The sequence below is a fragment of the Canis aureus genome, chromosome 29 (assembly GCF_053574225.1).
Source record: "Canis aureus isolate CA01 chromosome 29, VMU_Caureus_v.1.0, whole genome shotgun sequence".
Lineage (NCBI taxonomy): Eukaryota > Metazoa > Chordata > Mammalia > Carnivora > Canidae > Canis > Canis aureus.
In genome coordinates this window covers 14,897,617-14,914,400 of record NC_135639.1, presented here as the reverse complement: position 1 = coordinate 14,914,400, position 16,784 = coordinate 14,897,617, and the positions used below count along the sequence as shown (strand labels likewise).

The 16,784-nt window shown below is 34.4% G+C and overlaps 1 protein-coding gene and 1 long non-coding RNA gene across 2 annotated transcripts in view; one reads left to right on the top strand and one right to left on the bottom strand.

Moving 5' to 3' along the window:
- ATRNL1 (attractin like 1) overlaps positions 1-16,784 on the top strand; it is a 786,052-nt gene that overhangs the window by 536,158 nt on the left and 233,110 nt on the right. The window contains exon 27 of the mRNA XM_077877514.1: positions 12,167-12,274. Within this exon, the coding sequence (XP_077733640.1) occupies positions 12,167-12,274 (108 nt within the window). The remainder of the gene's footprint in view (positions 1-12,166; positions 12,275-16,784) is intronic.
- Positions 1-16,784, bottom strand: part of LOC144301069 (uncharacterized) — a 72,762-nt gene that overhangs the window by 7,266 nt on the left and 48,712 nt on the right. The window contains exon 3 of the long non-coding RNA XR_013367801.1: positions 302-394. This is a non-coding gene — a long non-coding RNA (uncharacterized LOC144301069). The remainder of the gene's footprint in view (positions 1-301; positions 395-16,784) is intronic.

Sequence of the window (16,784 nt, the reverse complement as noted above, 5' to 3'; positions counted from 1 at the left end):
CACTTTTATAATTTACCTTGGGTTACTAGCAAGCAAGACAACTCACTGTTTGGTAGTTTTCCTTGCCATCAAATGTTGCTGCCCTGGTCAGAGAGAGTGGTATAGAGGCTTAACATAACTGATAATATGGGATTAACTGTTAGTTATGTTAGTTGGAAATTCAGAAGATCAAAGACAAATCTGCACTCAAGGAAAAATAGGTTAAAAACAATAACATTAAAATATGAAAAATTAAACACAGTATAATACTGTGTGAATAATATTCAGTAATAAAGTACTGAATTTAGATTTTAAAACTCACCTGTAGAAATGTTAAGTGGGAACATTTGTTTCGATCAAAGTTCATGTGAGAAAAGACCTGGAATTGTTGATTGGGTCCAACAGCAGAGTAGTTCTTAAAATAAAAAACAAAAAAACTATGTTAAGGTGCATGTTAATTTAGATTACATTAAGAGAAATAATACCATATTCTACACTAACCAGATCACATCTAAAGTATGTGTTCATTTTACATTTTAAGAGGAACATTGAAAAACGAAATGCTGCAAGCTATGTTAAATGAGAAACAGTTTTGTCCTTTTTATGAGAGTCTGAGTAAACTCCTTGAGGACAGGACTATATTTCATATCTCTTAAATGGCAGTGCTTGGCCTTCTTCCCAGAACATTGAAGTATCCCATAAATGTTTGTTGCATGAATAATGAATGCAAAATTTAAGATACTGGAATTGTTTAATTTGAACATATAAGAAAAGTTTCAAATATGTACTATATATTTAAAGGACTGTTAGTGAGATTAAAGGTTTCCTATTTAATTTTAATGATCCAAAAAGATCCCAAAAATATAAGGTTTTGTTCAGTATAATGAATTCTGTGTTATAAACCTTTGGGGAAAAAATACTGCCTTGATAAAAAGTGATTCTTTTGCTATGTATATTCAAGGATGCTAGATGACAATTTGTCAGAAAATACAGAACACTTTTGGCCCTGCTTAAATGGGAACATTGGACTAGATAACCTCTAGGATTCCTTCCAACTCTGAGAATGAGTCATTTCAGTGAGTCTGCTATGACCACTTATTTTTCTTACAATTTGATTTTTGTGGTTTCATATACAATTCCAAGTACATAAGAAAGGCAATTTATATTAGTCATGAATAATCTATGCTGCATCTAACTGCCCTTCACATTTAAAAATTCAAGTGATTGAAATTAGTTTAGAAAATATTTGTATCATTTCTCCTTTCACAAAAGATTAAAAACAAGTAACTGCATATTAATCTATCATAATGATTAGTACATGAACACAAGATGTATCTTTCAATAGACTTTAGAAAATTGTAATTAACAGACGTCTTATTTTACAAAGGAACATTTTACAGAAAAAACATTTTTAGAGTTTCTCAATATTGAACTGAAAATGACTCCATTCACTAATAGCAAAATAATCACATTTTCCTTAAAGGAAAAAAAAATATTTTTATAATATTGATTAAGAGGAAAATGCCAGTGTTTGAGTCACTTATGTCTCCAGGAAGATTTAAGTACCTCTTCAAGAACTTTAAAATTATTGTCCCAAACTACTTAAATGTCCACCATGAACCTCTTATACACTAAATGTAAAAGCTAACTAGATTATGTTACATTTAGAATTTCTTAACCTAGAAGCTAGCATATTGTGGTTCAAAAATGAATCTTGAGCTTCGTATTGATTCCCAGAATCAGGGAGAAAAAAATACTTCTTTAGTAAATTAATTCTTAAGAGCGGGGAAACGCTACTGAAGAATTGATCTGAGCCTTATTGTAACAAGAGTCTCCAGTCATAAATTACCGGCACACAGGCAGGAGTCGATGTGTCGTTTCTATTGTAATCAGTTGCTTTTATATTTCCCCTCGTCAAGGTTGACTGGATTATATTGTGCATGTCTTGGATGTCAAAGGCATTCATTTGCTCTTCTTCTTGAAAGCAGGACAAGTATTTCTCTGACAACTTAGACCTCTAACTTGGGGAAGTCATGTATTCCACAATATGACTGTGGGGGGAGCGTATCCTGTGGGGGGAACTTTTTTTTTTTTCTCTAGTGCGTGTTCCAAAATTTGAAATTATCCATTTCCCATTTTCACTCTTTGAGGAGTAATATGTATTCTGGGGATCTAGCTTTTAAATGACCTTTTCAGCACTCATCCTTTTGCTCATTTTGATTTGCTCAGATAAATTACAACCACCTGGCCTTTTGTATTAAAGAAGGTTACGTACAAAATTGACCTTTTGATACTTATTGGGAGAGCTAGGTTCATTGTATTTGAGATTAACTGCTGTTGCTGTTTTCTTGGTTATGTCTTGAATAACTTTATATGAGGATGGTAAACCCTATTTTTCTTACTTGTTTGTTCTGAGCTACTTCTGACACGATAAGAGTGGACTCTGAATAATACAAAAAGAAATCATGTTTTAAAAAGTAATAGATATGATTTCCTTAAATCTATGGTGTCTGATGAGTTATATATGTTATTTTTATTTCTCTTAACTTTGATAAAGCCAGAATTATCCTTTGACCATTCTGCTCCTTGCTGCCTTACTTCATAAGACTCGGACTTCTTTCTGTTTCATGAATACTTTAAGCAGACACTTGCCTCCAGAACTTTGAATTGCTGTTCCCTCTGCGTGAAATGATCTTTTCTGGCTTCCTTTGCTCCATTAACTGAATACCTCACTTGTTCCCCTACATTTTCTTGGCCTCCATGTAGTTAGGGTGGGCCATGTGACTATTTATGGAACGTGATATATATCACTTCTGATCTAAGGCACTGAAAAGTCCGTACAGGATTCACTAGCACTTCTACCCTTACACTCAAAGGATCCTTGAGTTGGGATGCAGAACCTCAAGACTGAAGCAGTCTTTATAGCTGGGTTACCAGATGGGGAAGTTACTTAGACCTGTAGATTTTGTGTGGGCAAGAAATACACTTTTCTATTTTAAACTACTGAGCTTTTGAGGATGTGTCCTGAGTATTCAAGGTTTCAGGTTAAATGACATTTCTTAGACTTTCTGTAATCACCCTACCTAAAGCACTTTCTCCCTCTGCTATCTCTCTTTTTCCCAATCATTATATATTTTCTTAGTAATTTTTGGTAATATTTTATTTAAGTACATGTTGAACAAACAAGACTTCTATATGCTGTTAGTAATGATTTTTAAGTGCCTAGAGTAATCTCTAAAATTGACAATCAGCATTTTATTTTTGACTTTTTGTTTTAATGTCAAGAAGTGCAAACAAAACAAAATACTGTCTTGCAAAGGTCCATTGTATTTCCTATTGATCACTAGAAAGGATGTTCTGGTATCAAGCAAGAGCCGAGTTTTTTTCGGTTCTACATAAATCCATTCTGCATGATTTCTTTCATTCAGAAGTGAGGTCATCTTTGGCAAAGTCTAAATCAATGATGCCATCTATGTCACAAAGAAAGGATTAAGAATCCAAATTTTAGAATTTCCTGAAGTAACCTCCAAAATTCTGCAACATTCTTACATATCTTAAGGTTTTTGTCCACTAAGAAATAGCAAGACTATTTTGCTTTTAAATCCAGTCCATATAAGTACTTCATTCAACATCAGATTATTCCCCAGTTATCTGCTTCTAGTCTCCTGGTAGATAGTCTAAAAGAGTCCCTGATATATTTTCTTAATAGCATGTCAAAGCTTGTTGAATAGAATAAAAAGAGTCACCTTTTATATATATAGAAAAGTGTCTGGCACACAGTAGGAACTCAGTAAAGATTTTTTTTAATAAGCCAAACTTATTCACTAAGTGGATGAAGGTAAAAAAAAATTCTCTATCAAATGGTTTTAAGAATGAGCTTTTATGAGAGAGAGAGAGAGAACGAATGAACGAAAAAGAAAAGAGAAGAAAAGAAAGGAGGGGAAGAGAGGGAAGGAAAGAAAAAAATTCTGCTCAGAATTATAAACTCTTTAAGATTCATGTTGTGGAATGACAAGTAAAAAATAATTTCAGAATCTGCTTTTGTTCCTTAATAAAATTCCTTGACAAGGCAGGGAGACTTTACTGAGAATTATTTTCTTATTGCTAATGCATAAAGAGGTGACATACAGTCATACTTCTTTTTTCATTAGCGAATTAAATAATATATTGCCAACTGTAAGATAAAAAGAAATATACAAAGCATATCATCTGCATTATCAAAGTGTTGAATAGAAAATCAGCTATTTACTATTATCAGGATACAAATGATTTTCTTTTGAAAGTGTTCACAAGATGGAATTCTTCATTCATACAGTCAACAGGCACATGCAGTTGATGAAAACCAGGAATTGACTATGCTGGAACACGTTAGTATTTCACTTAAAGTACAGAGAAATGATGAAGTTACCAATTCTAACTTACTTCAAAATATTAAAAGAAATGTTAGCAAATATGCTAGCAAATACTAGTAATTTCTGGAGTGGATTTGTGACAATTTGACAGGAATAATGTTTTACTTTTCTTTTTTTGTTTCGTTTTGTTTTACTTTTCTTAGTTTTTTTCCACACCACAAACCAGCTTGATCTTTCCAAACAAAATGGTTCTCCCAAGGTCTATCCAATGATACAAAGCTTAACTGATTTGATAAGCAATCTTGTGGATGCTCTAGATAGCTTTTGTAGTGGGAAAAAAATCAAATTTTGGTAAAGGTCTAATCTTTTTTAGATTAAACCTACTTTCCATCCAGACTTACCTTGATTGATATATAGAGACAGTTGTCAGGTGCTTTTTCTATTTTCTTGGATTCAAACTTCAATTGGGAAAAATTGTGCCATGTGAGAAGTACAGTTTTGGCTCCCTTGATGTTAAGAATACATAACCATGAATACATAAGGATAAGGAAGATCTGTCATACTTTGTTTTATTTGACACTGCCTAAATTAACCTAGACAAAGTCAGTCCACACTTAAATGACCCTACTTGTAAAAGTAAGATGTGTTTTCTTTAACTCCTGTCGGTAGAGAGCTCTTAAGACCTTATTATATACAAATGATGGTGATACTATCAGGCCATACAGTTTATACCACTCTGCTGCTGACAATATGGACAATTTCTAGAGTTCCATGAAGATTACACTACATAGAAGCTATCTAGAATCAGTATGTTAACTGGGTGACTGGATGGCTCAGTCAATTAAGTGCCTGACCCTTGACTTCAGCTCAGGTCATGATCTCAGGGTTGTGAGATCGAGCCCCATGTCAGGCTCTGCACTGAATATGGAGCCTGCTTAAGATTCTCTCTCCCTCTCTCTCTCTCTCTCTCTGCCCCTCCCCCCAAAACAAAATAAAATAAAGTAAAATAAAATAAAGTCAGTATATAAGGCCGATATGGAGACAAAATCATTCACTATAGATTATAGATGATATTGCACATACAACCTCCTAAACATCAGTTTGAGAACCACTAAGCTAGATGAAGAATTAAAAAGAAACTTTAGAAATAGATGTTTGAGCTTTTGAACCCATGCTGCTTTTGAGATATGTATCAAGTTCTTATCCAACAAATAGGGATGTGTAGAGAATTCTAAAGTAGTCTTTCTTGCTTTCATTATTTATTCTGTTTTATTTTTAAGCATTAATATGTATTAAGAGATTTGTTGAAAGAATTTAAGAAAGTAATTGAGTTACATTCTGGTTCTGGATGAGGGGCAATTAGCTTCTAAAGATAGCAGTAAGTTAAATTATTGAATCCACTGAAACTACAAAAAAAAAGCCTTTTTTGAAGAAAAATATCTATTAGTGCAGAGATTTTCTGGTATTCATCTATTTATCATTTAGAGATCTATGGTTTATAGGTTGAAGAATTTGTGGCTTAGAGATCTCTAAGTTCCTTTTCAAGCTAAGAATCCATGAGGACTTTGCCTTACGCATACCAATTATATGCGTGGTGTTATCAAAATGACAACAATGACTTTCATTTGCTGGCATATTTTAATCCTTATCTTAGCCTATTATGTATGAGTTTTAGCTGTAACTTGAGTGTGAATTATCATATGTGAATTTTATGCGTATTCACATAGACACTTTCACACAGTTATTGACATGCATGTATAAATATACATATTTGTAAGCTGAAACAACCTATTACCAATGTAGAGGAAATATTGAACTTTATATTTTGGAACACTTAGATGCATTTTCCATTTTGGTTTTCTTCTTCTCTGGTCACAGGTTTGATGATATTAAAGGTAGGTTTTATTTTTGTCACCTAATTGCTCAAACAACCCTATGTACCTGAACAACCTACCAGGAAAATTTGTTATGGCCATTTGACAACTGAGGACATTTTGCCTTAAAATAGTGAAGAAAAATGAGTGAACTTCAGGTTTAGTGGAATCTTCTGAATGATGAAATCTCTCCTGGACTGTCACTGAAGTTTATTTTGCAAGTTACTACAAATTTGCAAAAAAAAACAATTCAAAAGTCACTGAAAGTGAATACTTTCATTTTTTTTTAAGATTTTACTTATTTATTCATGAGAGACACAGAGAGAGAGAGAGAGGCAGAGACATAGGCAGAGGGAAAAGCAGGCTCCATGCAGGAAGCCCGATGTGGGACTAGATCCTGGGACTCCAGGATCACGCCCTGAGCTGAAGGCAGATGCTCAACCACTGAGCCACCCAGGCATCCCTAAAGTGAACACTTTACGTAAACTAGATGAATACCTGTCAAGAAGCTCTTTGAAAGTTTTTTATTTTTAAGTAAACCACCATTTCAAGAGTAACATAGTCCCAATAGGTCAAAGATTACAGAAATCTAGAAAAGGGTAATTAAAGTAACCTGCACTGGGATGCTGGAGTGGCTCCGCAGTTGAGCATCTGCCTTTGGTTCAGGGTGTGATCCCAGGTCCAGAGATCAAGTCCCACATCGGGCTCCCTGCGAGGAGCCTGCTTCCCAAGAACCTCTGCCCAGGTCTCTGCCTCTCTCTCTCTCTCTCTCATGAATAAAAAAGATAAAATCTTAAAAAAAAAAATAAAGTAACATGAACAAAGGTGTTATGCCAGGCCACTCCAATAAAGTACTAATACCGACTTCCAACTGATAGACTGGGAAGCAGTATATTCCCAGTATTCGGAATAAGATTTTAAGACTTGTGCCTTGTATTTTCTGTTATGTAAAATGATAGAATATCATACTTTCCTAATTTAAGGATACAAAAAGCTATTGTCACTTCTTTTTACTTCCTTGTACCATACTGGTACCAAAATAACAAAATCGATTGTTCACTTCTATTGCTCTGTTAAATGTGTTTGTGTAAATAACTGAAATACTCCTTTTCACGAAATGTTGCTTAATCTCTAATTCAAACACTTTGTTCATTTTAGTATGTAAGCTCAAGAGTAATCATTAAATCATTTTGATTGCTCCATTTATGCCTTTCCAAAATCTTAGGAATGTAATTGGTATTAAAAATATAAATGCACTATGATGACTTTATGGTAGATTCTTTTCATAATATTTGCAGTATTACAATAAAGTAAATGAGAAGCAACATGAAACCTGCTATTGATTTGTTGTTTCCACAAAATTGCCCCATTCTAAAAAAATAAATATCTATGTTACTTTGGATGATAAAACATAAGTTCTAGAATATCAGGGGACACTTACTTTAAAAAGCTCAATCATAATTGAAATTAGTTTTATCATAACTTGCTTTCATTCACATTTGGATGATACAGATTTTTTATACTTTATGTCATTCATTAGTTGCTCATTCAACAAATACTACTGACTACCAACTAAGAGCTGTGGGGAATAAAAAATAAAAATAGATATTTTTTCCTTGAAGAAGATTTCAGAAAAATATAAGGATATAAAGAGATAGTACCATACTAATATAGTAAGTAATTCATAGGTAAGATGATCATTTCAAACTTGGGGTCAGGTAGAAAGACTTGGAATTTGGGGAGAAGGATGGATAGAACCTAGACATAGCAGGAAGGAGACATGAAGACAACTGGGGACAGTTAGTTACTGTTCTGCTTTTTGTGTGTTTTTAAGGATTATTATCCTAAAATCTGTTAGAGAGTTGTTTGCCTTTTGCTGGAAAGGTGGTTAGTATGAACTTAGAAGAATGATACAGCATTTGAGAGAGAGGTATTGAGTGGAAAAATTATCATATATACACTTGATAAAATCAATGACTATTCCTGGTTGCCATATTTAAACAAGGATTTTCATATTTTTAATTTCATGGTTGTTTTGTAAGACATTTTGAATAATAAAAGTTATTATAGACAACAAACATGACACTATGAACATCTCTTTAATTTTTAAATTTTCTTCACAACAGTGTTTATGGCAGCATGATTATAATCTATTGTATTACGGTCAATTTGTTCTTTTGGCTTTATCTTTATGCTGAATAATTGGCAATAGCAGATTAGTTATAAAACAGATCATCTGTTTTATGGCTTCTTATTGCTGTGCAAAATGTTAAACTTCGTTTTATATAAAAATCACAATCACAAAATTAATTAATTAAATTTCAAAAGTTCTTAAGAAAGTACTCTATTTTTTCCTGCTAATTTTTAGGTTGAGGTTTTATCATTCTTAGTCACAAATAGCAGAAAGCCGTTCCAAGTCTAAATTCATTTTACCACAATCATGACATTTTCCAACTGTCTCATAAATTTGCAACATTTGTCAAGAGGGAGAGTAATGGAGCAAAATGTGTCACTAGTGCTGAAGAAAATGGGCCTGTGGTAATTAGTGTGCCACCTTCAAAGACAAAATTAGTGCTTGAAATTTAACATAATAATTGTACCAATGAACAGTTACTGAGTACTCACAGGGTGCCAGCCTCTGTGTTGAGCTGTCCAAGTACATTATCTCTACAGTGCCTTATCCCTTATGATATTATTGCTACTCCCATTTTATGGAGAGAAATAATAAGTATTAGAAAGGTCTGAGTATTTGATTATGGTCCAAGCATTTGTGGATGGAGAAGCTGGGATTCAAAACAAGTCCTCTGAGGTATAGGTGTAGGTGTCGGCACTATTAATATCCCAACTATGTAAATGAGCAAAATTAAGGCTTAGAGAGGTCTAAATAGTTCAGTTAAGCTCTAATGGCTAATAAGTGGAAGAACTGGTATTCAGGCACAGATCCTTCTAAAGTCCAGAGTCTGACTATATTGCATGTCAGACAAATTTTGACACAAGTTAAGTCGCAAGGATGTCTGTTCTGACACAGAGGGGACTGAATTCAGGAAGATGTCAACTGGCAAGAGGGAGGACAATTGATAAGGATATGGCTGAAAGCCAGAAATTAGTAACAAAGAGAATCTCACTTTATTTTATGTTATTATTTTAGAGCCATAACATCGAAGCAAGAGTGTTTCAGGGAGAAGGGGGACTTATCTTTTCTGAGTTTCAGTCAGAATATTTGCATAAGTTTTCTAAGGTCAGAAACTCAAATTTCTCAGCCAGAGTCCTCGAACTAGTCCTCTACTAAGTAGCCTGGAGTGAATTCATTTGGCTAATTTCCTATTTGTATCCTTTACTGTACATTATCTTGTACCCTAATTATTTTTACATTACCATGTCTCATTTTATGAACTATAGCATTATGGTCTTGGGCAAGAACAATGTTTTTCTTCTGCTTTGCAAACATTACTGTAGTAGTCATTCCATTCTTAAAAATAAGTGGAAATTGAAAGCTCAAGAACAAATCAGCGTCTTTAAAAATACCTCTGTATTTGACTAATATTTTTTAAATGAACATAAGTATACGATAATCACTGATTTTTCTTTATTATGAGTTTTGCAGATCACAATAATATGTTATAGTACAGAGAAATTTATTCTTTGTCAAAGATAGTGAATTTGGAATATTTATAGGACTCTATTACAATATGTGGTATTGAGTATTCATGAATTGTATTTTGTAGACCTTTTACTTTCAGATGTAGGGAAAATATAAGATAAGGAAGCAGAAGCTGTTAATTTTGTTAAAAATCTCTTAACTATGAAGAACTGAGGGTTGCTACAGGGGAGGTGGATGGGGTGTGGGCTAAATTAGTGATAGGTAAGGAGAGCATTTGTGACAAGCAAGGGTATTATATGTAAGTGATGAATCACTAAATTCTACTTCAGAAACCAATACAATACTTTATGTTAACTAACTTGATTTTAAATAAAAAGGTGGAAGAAAAATCTCTTAATTATATGAGATGCCATTTGTAATCTGAGAAAAACTAGTGCAAATGAAGAAAAAAATATTTTTTTTTTGTGAATGGGAGAGAGAATGTGGGTGGGGAGGGGTAGAGGGAAAAGGAGAAAGAGAATCTTAAACAGGCTCCACACCTATCATGGAGCCTGATGCTGGGCTCGATCTCACAACCCTGAGGTCATGACCTGGATGCTTAACCCACTGAGCCCTCCAGGTACCGCAGATGAAGAAACTTTTTAATACAAATGTTAGAAAATTGTGTTTAAACCCAAACTAGAATTAACAGTTTTCTCATAGCAATTTGTACATTACCATAGGAAAGGTAGTTTGTATATTTGTGTGTGTGTGTGTGTGTGTGTGTGTGTGTGTGTGTGTCTATGTCTCTGTGTGGGTCTGTATGTATGTTCTTATCTAAGAGACAAGGGGTATGGTGTCTTTTACAGTTAGTATCCCTTGGCATTTGAAGTAACATTATGTTTGCATTTTGTTTAGACAAAATGTTCAGATTTATTGACCACTCCTAAGAGAAGCACAGACAAGATTCTATTTTCTAGCAGCTGTATTTTTAATAATATAATTTTGAGGTTATAGTAAGTGAATAATTTGGTAGTTTAGATCATTTACTTTTTACTTTGAATATGTTTATAGTGTATCTTCATTATTTTAAATAAACATAAAATTTAAGAACTTCAGCTATTACTCAGTGATAATTATATTATTTCTATCCCATCCATATTGGCATGTGGATGTTCTCTTTTTAATAATGACAAAGCAGGTATTAAATTATATTTTAGATGCTCATTTCATGAACACAGTCACTGCTGTGTTACAAGTGTTAAAATGAAAATGTTAAATAATAAACTGCCATCAAGTATTGGCTTTTGTTCCTTCATCATCTAAAAGGAAATTTTATGAATGATGCATCACAGCACGACATACATTTACATTCAAATACCAGTTGTTAACGTTTTAAGTTAATGCCAGTGAATCTTTAAAAATCTTTGTGAATAATGAAGTTATTCATTGTGTTCAAGGATTTTGCCTTTTTCAGTGATAGGATTTTCTTCTCATTTGAAAGTGTTTAATTGCATCGCTCATCCACTTTTAATATTTAATAATAATTTTATTAGCTGTGTAGAATGAGAAGGGCAAGATTTGCAATATCTACTGCTGGTCATCAATTTTTTCTTATCATGACTTAATGAATATTATAATTACAAGGAAAGGCAGAAATATAAATTAGGTTGGGAGTTGGCTGGGACTTGCTAGTTTATTGCTTTTAGCTTGGGCAAAGCCCAGAGTAGGCATGAGGAAAAAGAAACAAGTATCTTGGGGTACTTTAGAAGCCCTAGCACAAAATTTTTGCAGCCTACTAATCATTCCTTATTTTCAATAATGAACACAGATGGTTTGAATCAAGTTACAAACACTGTCAGTAACAATTCCTGCTGGTTCCACAGCAGTTGACAGGATCTTGACAACTTCCAAGACTTAGTCTTGGCAGGTATATGTTTCTTTAATCTCTATTAATGCATTTTGAAACTTTTTACTATCTTTTGTTAAACACTTTTATTGGTATTTACTTTCAGCTGAGACAAAAGCTGCATTATTTTGCGAGGCAAAACTTGACATAGCCACCATCATAGTAACACTTTTTACTGAGGTAGCACCTCCCACCTTAAGTTTTCAAAATGTTTTTGGGTACATTTCATTAGGTCTGTGGGATAGAGGTCAGGAGAAAAGTTCTTTGCAGGTACCATGTGTTTAAAGCCTCTGTGGATTTATGACCCTGGCCATGGGGAAAAAACAATTTTCATTTTATTGATCTAGCTATAGATACGGGCATCAGATGATTCCTAAGTTTTGAGTACCATTTGTTAAAAATGGAACCAGGTATTGTTGAATTTCATGTGTTTTTAACCTATTTTAAACAAATCATTTTTAACCCCCTCCAGCAACTACTTCGAGAACGACAGCAGATGGCCAGCCGTCCCTTTGCTTCCGTTGATGTAGCACTGGAAGTAGGAGCTGAACAAACCGAGTTTCTACGAGGGCCATTAGAGGTAGGAACTGTGGTGCCGAAAGGGGACCACTGTGATTTGCATATTTATATTGCTTCTCTAATCTGCATCTGCTTGTGCAGCCAAATACAGTCCGATTATGTAGAGTTGACAAGATTCAGCTACATATGTTATGCCACTTCCAAGGCACATAGTTTTAATAGCATGACATGAGCTGTAACAAAAGCCACTGGAGAATCTATTAGCCTAGGCAAGAGTGACAGACTGCTCACCTGCAGCCTTTCTCTGACAGATAGGAGCTGAAGGAATTTAAGATACAGGTGTGATTGAAGAAACGAAGCACCCTATTTTTAGTCTTTGGAGTGCCCAATATTCTAGTTAATAATTCACATTTATCTTTAATGAAGTTGACCGTAACAGGTGGGGGGAGAGGAGTTGCATTTTAATTACATAGTTTCAGTTTTGAATGTTGAGAATTGTAGAATGTAGTGAATATTTTTATTTGGAGCAGTGGCTATATTAGTGTATTCTTTTATTGCAAATGCAGAAATAGAGTATGGTGAAGGAGAAATCATTATGTGCAAGTAAATGTGTGGTACTAGATTCCTGAAATAATGCATGGAATGGCTTCAGAAAAGAATGACCACAGAGAGAAAAAATCCACAGATTGTGATTTACAAAAATCAAAGCATTTTGAGGCATAGTCATTTAGTTGTATTCTTATTATTTTTATTTTATTTACATTTCATGGATGGTAAGACGTTTAAGTAGAAAGATTAAGAAACGCTATGAAGTTCGAAAATTGTATCCCCCCCTTTTTTTTTAAATCCCCTTATGTGACTAATTTCATGTTGCTATTTTCAAATCTTGCTTTTCTTCAAGGAAAGCAAAAGAAATAGACTCCTCCAAAAACCTAGGTACAAATATAATTGATTCTGTCTATAGCAGTTTGGTTATTTTGGGGAAAAAAGAATTAAACAACTGAATCAGGCCGTGCGGATGTTATCCAGAGAGCTGATTTTTAGAGGACGTTTCTCTGTGATTTTTTTTAGCTTTTGTGTACTTGATATTTTACTATTCTACATCACAGGTTGCCATGTTCTAAGGAAGCTTAGAACATTAGGAAATTAATATGTATATCTTCCATTACTGGGGGAGAAATTAGAAGACAGAATGATTAAATGAAAGTTACAGTAGATACTGTAATATCATGTTGGCCCTTTGCATCACATCACTTTAGTACAAAGTCTTTAACAAATAGGAAACCTGGACTATTTGAATCCGACTTCTTTTTCTCCTCATCTGTTAAAAACATTGTCAAACACTGTGAAAACACAAGTCACAGGAGAAAAATGAATGTAAACAATACATACACAATTCACAGAGGAACAGAACCAATGGAGAACTAGAAAACTCACAAACTTAAGGAGCAAATGTAATTCACACGCATGGGCACACTGCCAGTGTGTCAGTTGCTGCTTACTAGTGTTCAGGAATGTATTGTTAGGTGTGTGTGTGTGTGTGCGTGTTTGTGTGTGTTCATAATCATTCCATTTCTTTTATTTTTTCCAAATTTTATTTCCTTCTTTATCATTGTCATTTTTAACATTAAATTTTATTTTGTAGAGTTTAGAGATTTCTACCTCTACTTAGTTTTAATTCGTTTGCCTACTGTCCTTTTATTCCTTACTTCCAACTTCTCTGTGTCCTTTTGTTTTTTACCTATCCCTTAAAGAAGTGACTATTCACTTTTTATTTACCCAGTCATTCTGTAGTCTATCTTTTGATTAATTGCCTGAATCTATTTACATTGACAATAATTACTGTACTCCCAAAGTTTATTTTAGGGGCTCCATTGTGTGTGCGCACGCATGTGTGCACCTGTGTGTATGTGTGTGTGTGTTGTTCTTGTTGTTACTACCCTTCTTTTTGGTTCTTTTTCTGTTTCTCTTGGATAAATTGATTTCCTTTTACTAAACAATTTTCCACATTCTATCTCGGTTTCTGATGGTTACCTGTTACTTACCATGATTCATAGTGATGGTTATTTTCCTCATCACTGCCTAAAAGTTTATTAAAACACATTCCTGCCCTATCTGTCTCAAACAAAATTAATATTTTAGCATGCTCTCAACTTCCTGTGTTCCTCCTACCCTATGTTAATCTGTTTGGAAATTTTATTTAATTTTTTAAAGATTTATTTATTTATTTATTCATGATAGACATAGAGAGAGAGGCAGAGACACAGGCAGAGGGAGAAGCAGGCACCATGCCGGGAGCCCGACGTGGGACTCGATCCTGGGACTCCAGGATCGCGATCTGGGCCAAAGGCAGGTGCTAAACCACTGAGCCACCCAGGGATCCCTGTTTGGAAATTTTAATCCAGATATTATGGGCATAGTTTTTTTTTTATTATGGTATATTTAACAATAAACTGTCTTCTTTACTCTTTATATCTAGATGCTTACTCATGCATTTCTTTCATCTTTCACTATATTTTTCAAAGAGAAATTTTATGTGGCATGCTCTTTGAGACCTCAGATGCCTACTAATATGTTTATTTTGTCCTCACATGTAAATAATGGTTTAATTAGATATAAAATTAAGTTTCAAAGTTCCCTTCTTCAAAACTTTAAAGGTATTATGCCCTTGTCTCAAGTCTGATGTCAGTTATATTCTTTGTCCTTTGTAAATGATCTCCACTTCCTTTTTGCAATCATTTAGAATTTTCTCTTGTTTCTCAATATTCTTAAATCTCTCTCTCTGACATGTATATGTTACCTCGTATTTACCAATCTGTGCCCCCCTTTAAATCTGTAGCCCTATAACTTTGTATAATGCTGACTAATCTTTGGTTACTATTTCTTTTAATATTTCTTACTGTATTCTGTCCCGGAATTCCCACTAGACACTCTTGATACTTCTTCCATCATCTATATTTCTTAGCTTGTCTCTCATTATTTTTACTCTTTCATCTTCTCCAGCTGCCTCTGGGAACATTCCTCGATCTGCCATTCTAGTATACTGCTTTCTGAAGAGTGCATCCTTTCTGCTATTTAACCCATTCACTGACTTCATATCAACAATGATATATTTTGTTGTTAATAGCTGCAATTGTTCTTTTCTTCACAGCTGCTTGTGGATACCTCATATTTCTAATGCCCTCCCTGTCTTTCTGAAGCCATTCATTATATTTAATTTAAATACTATTCCATGCCTTCCCTTGTATTTGACTTCCTCTGGTATAGATCATTCCATTTTTCAATTTCTTCATGGTGCATTCACTCTTCAGAGTTCTCTTTTCTTTTTTTCTATGTACACATATTTATTTTAGCTACTAGGATCCACACTTAGGAAGAGGGATAAAATCCTTGACTCTCAATTGTGCTCTTTCGAGTAATATAGTGGTTGGGCGTGAGGAAGCTGCTTGTAGTGTATAATCTGGGTTCAGTCACCACTGCTCATTTGTCATGCATGTTCCTTTCACTTGAGAACTTTAAAGTACTTCCTTCCCAATCATTATTCCTATCAGATGGTAGCCTCCCTCTGATGAAGGTGCAGGTCCGCAGTTGAGGTGGGGATAGGTGAATGCTTAGGGATTGCCCAGGCTCCTGCATGTATGGCTCTGGGATTCCACATCCCAGCTGAACTCTAAAGCTACCCTACCATTAATTTGCAGCCTTGGTCTGGCATTGGGCTGTTTCTGCTGCTTTCCTGACCCCTGCAGGTGAGATGAGCATCCAGAGAATGTGGACCTCTGGCACTCTCCTAATTCAGGCCACCATTTACTTCCTATAATACACCTAATCCCCTTCTATCTTTCCAACTGTTTCTTTTAAGATTTTGTATGAATTGCTGAGTATGTTTTGATAATCAGCAACATTTTTATATCTTGTATGTTATCACTATGTTTGAATTCAGGGAAGGAGACAGGTAATTTGTTTATCATTTGTTGGCTGCAGGAGCAAGTGCTTTGTGGGTTTTGTTTGTTTGTTTTTGTTTTAAAGATTTTATTTTTTCATGAGAGACCAAGAGAGAGGCAGAGACATAGGCAGAGGGAGAAGCAGGCTCCCTGAGAGGTGCCTGATGTGGGACTGATCCCACGACCTCAGGATCACACCCTGAGCCAAAGACAGATGCTCAACCACTGAGCTACCCAGGCATGCCTGCGAGTGCTTTGTATCTTTTAGAGCATTCTATTAATGTTGATTGTCTTGTTATTTTTCTCATTTCATTGCTTAATTATACAAATAATGGGCATACCACTATTTCTTTTGTACCACTTGTTTTCAGTGAAATGCCCAAGAAGAAAAATATCTACCTCCATATTCTCCTTTAGCAAGCCCTTTTTATCTGGGAGTCAAGTTCTACTTATTAATGTACAGTATTGTGGGGTTCTTTTGGAAACAGGTTTAATAATATGTACCATACAATTCACCCAACTAAATTATACAGTTTGGTGATTTTTAGTACAGAGTTGTGTAACCATCACCAAAATCAATTTTTAGAACATTTTTATCATCCCCAACACAGACCCCATACTGCCTAGCAG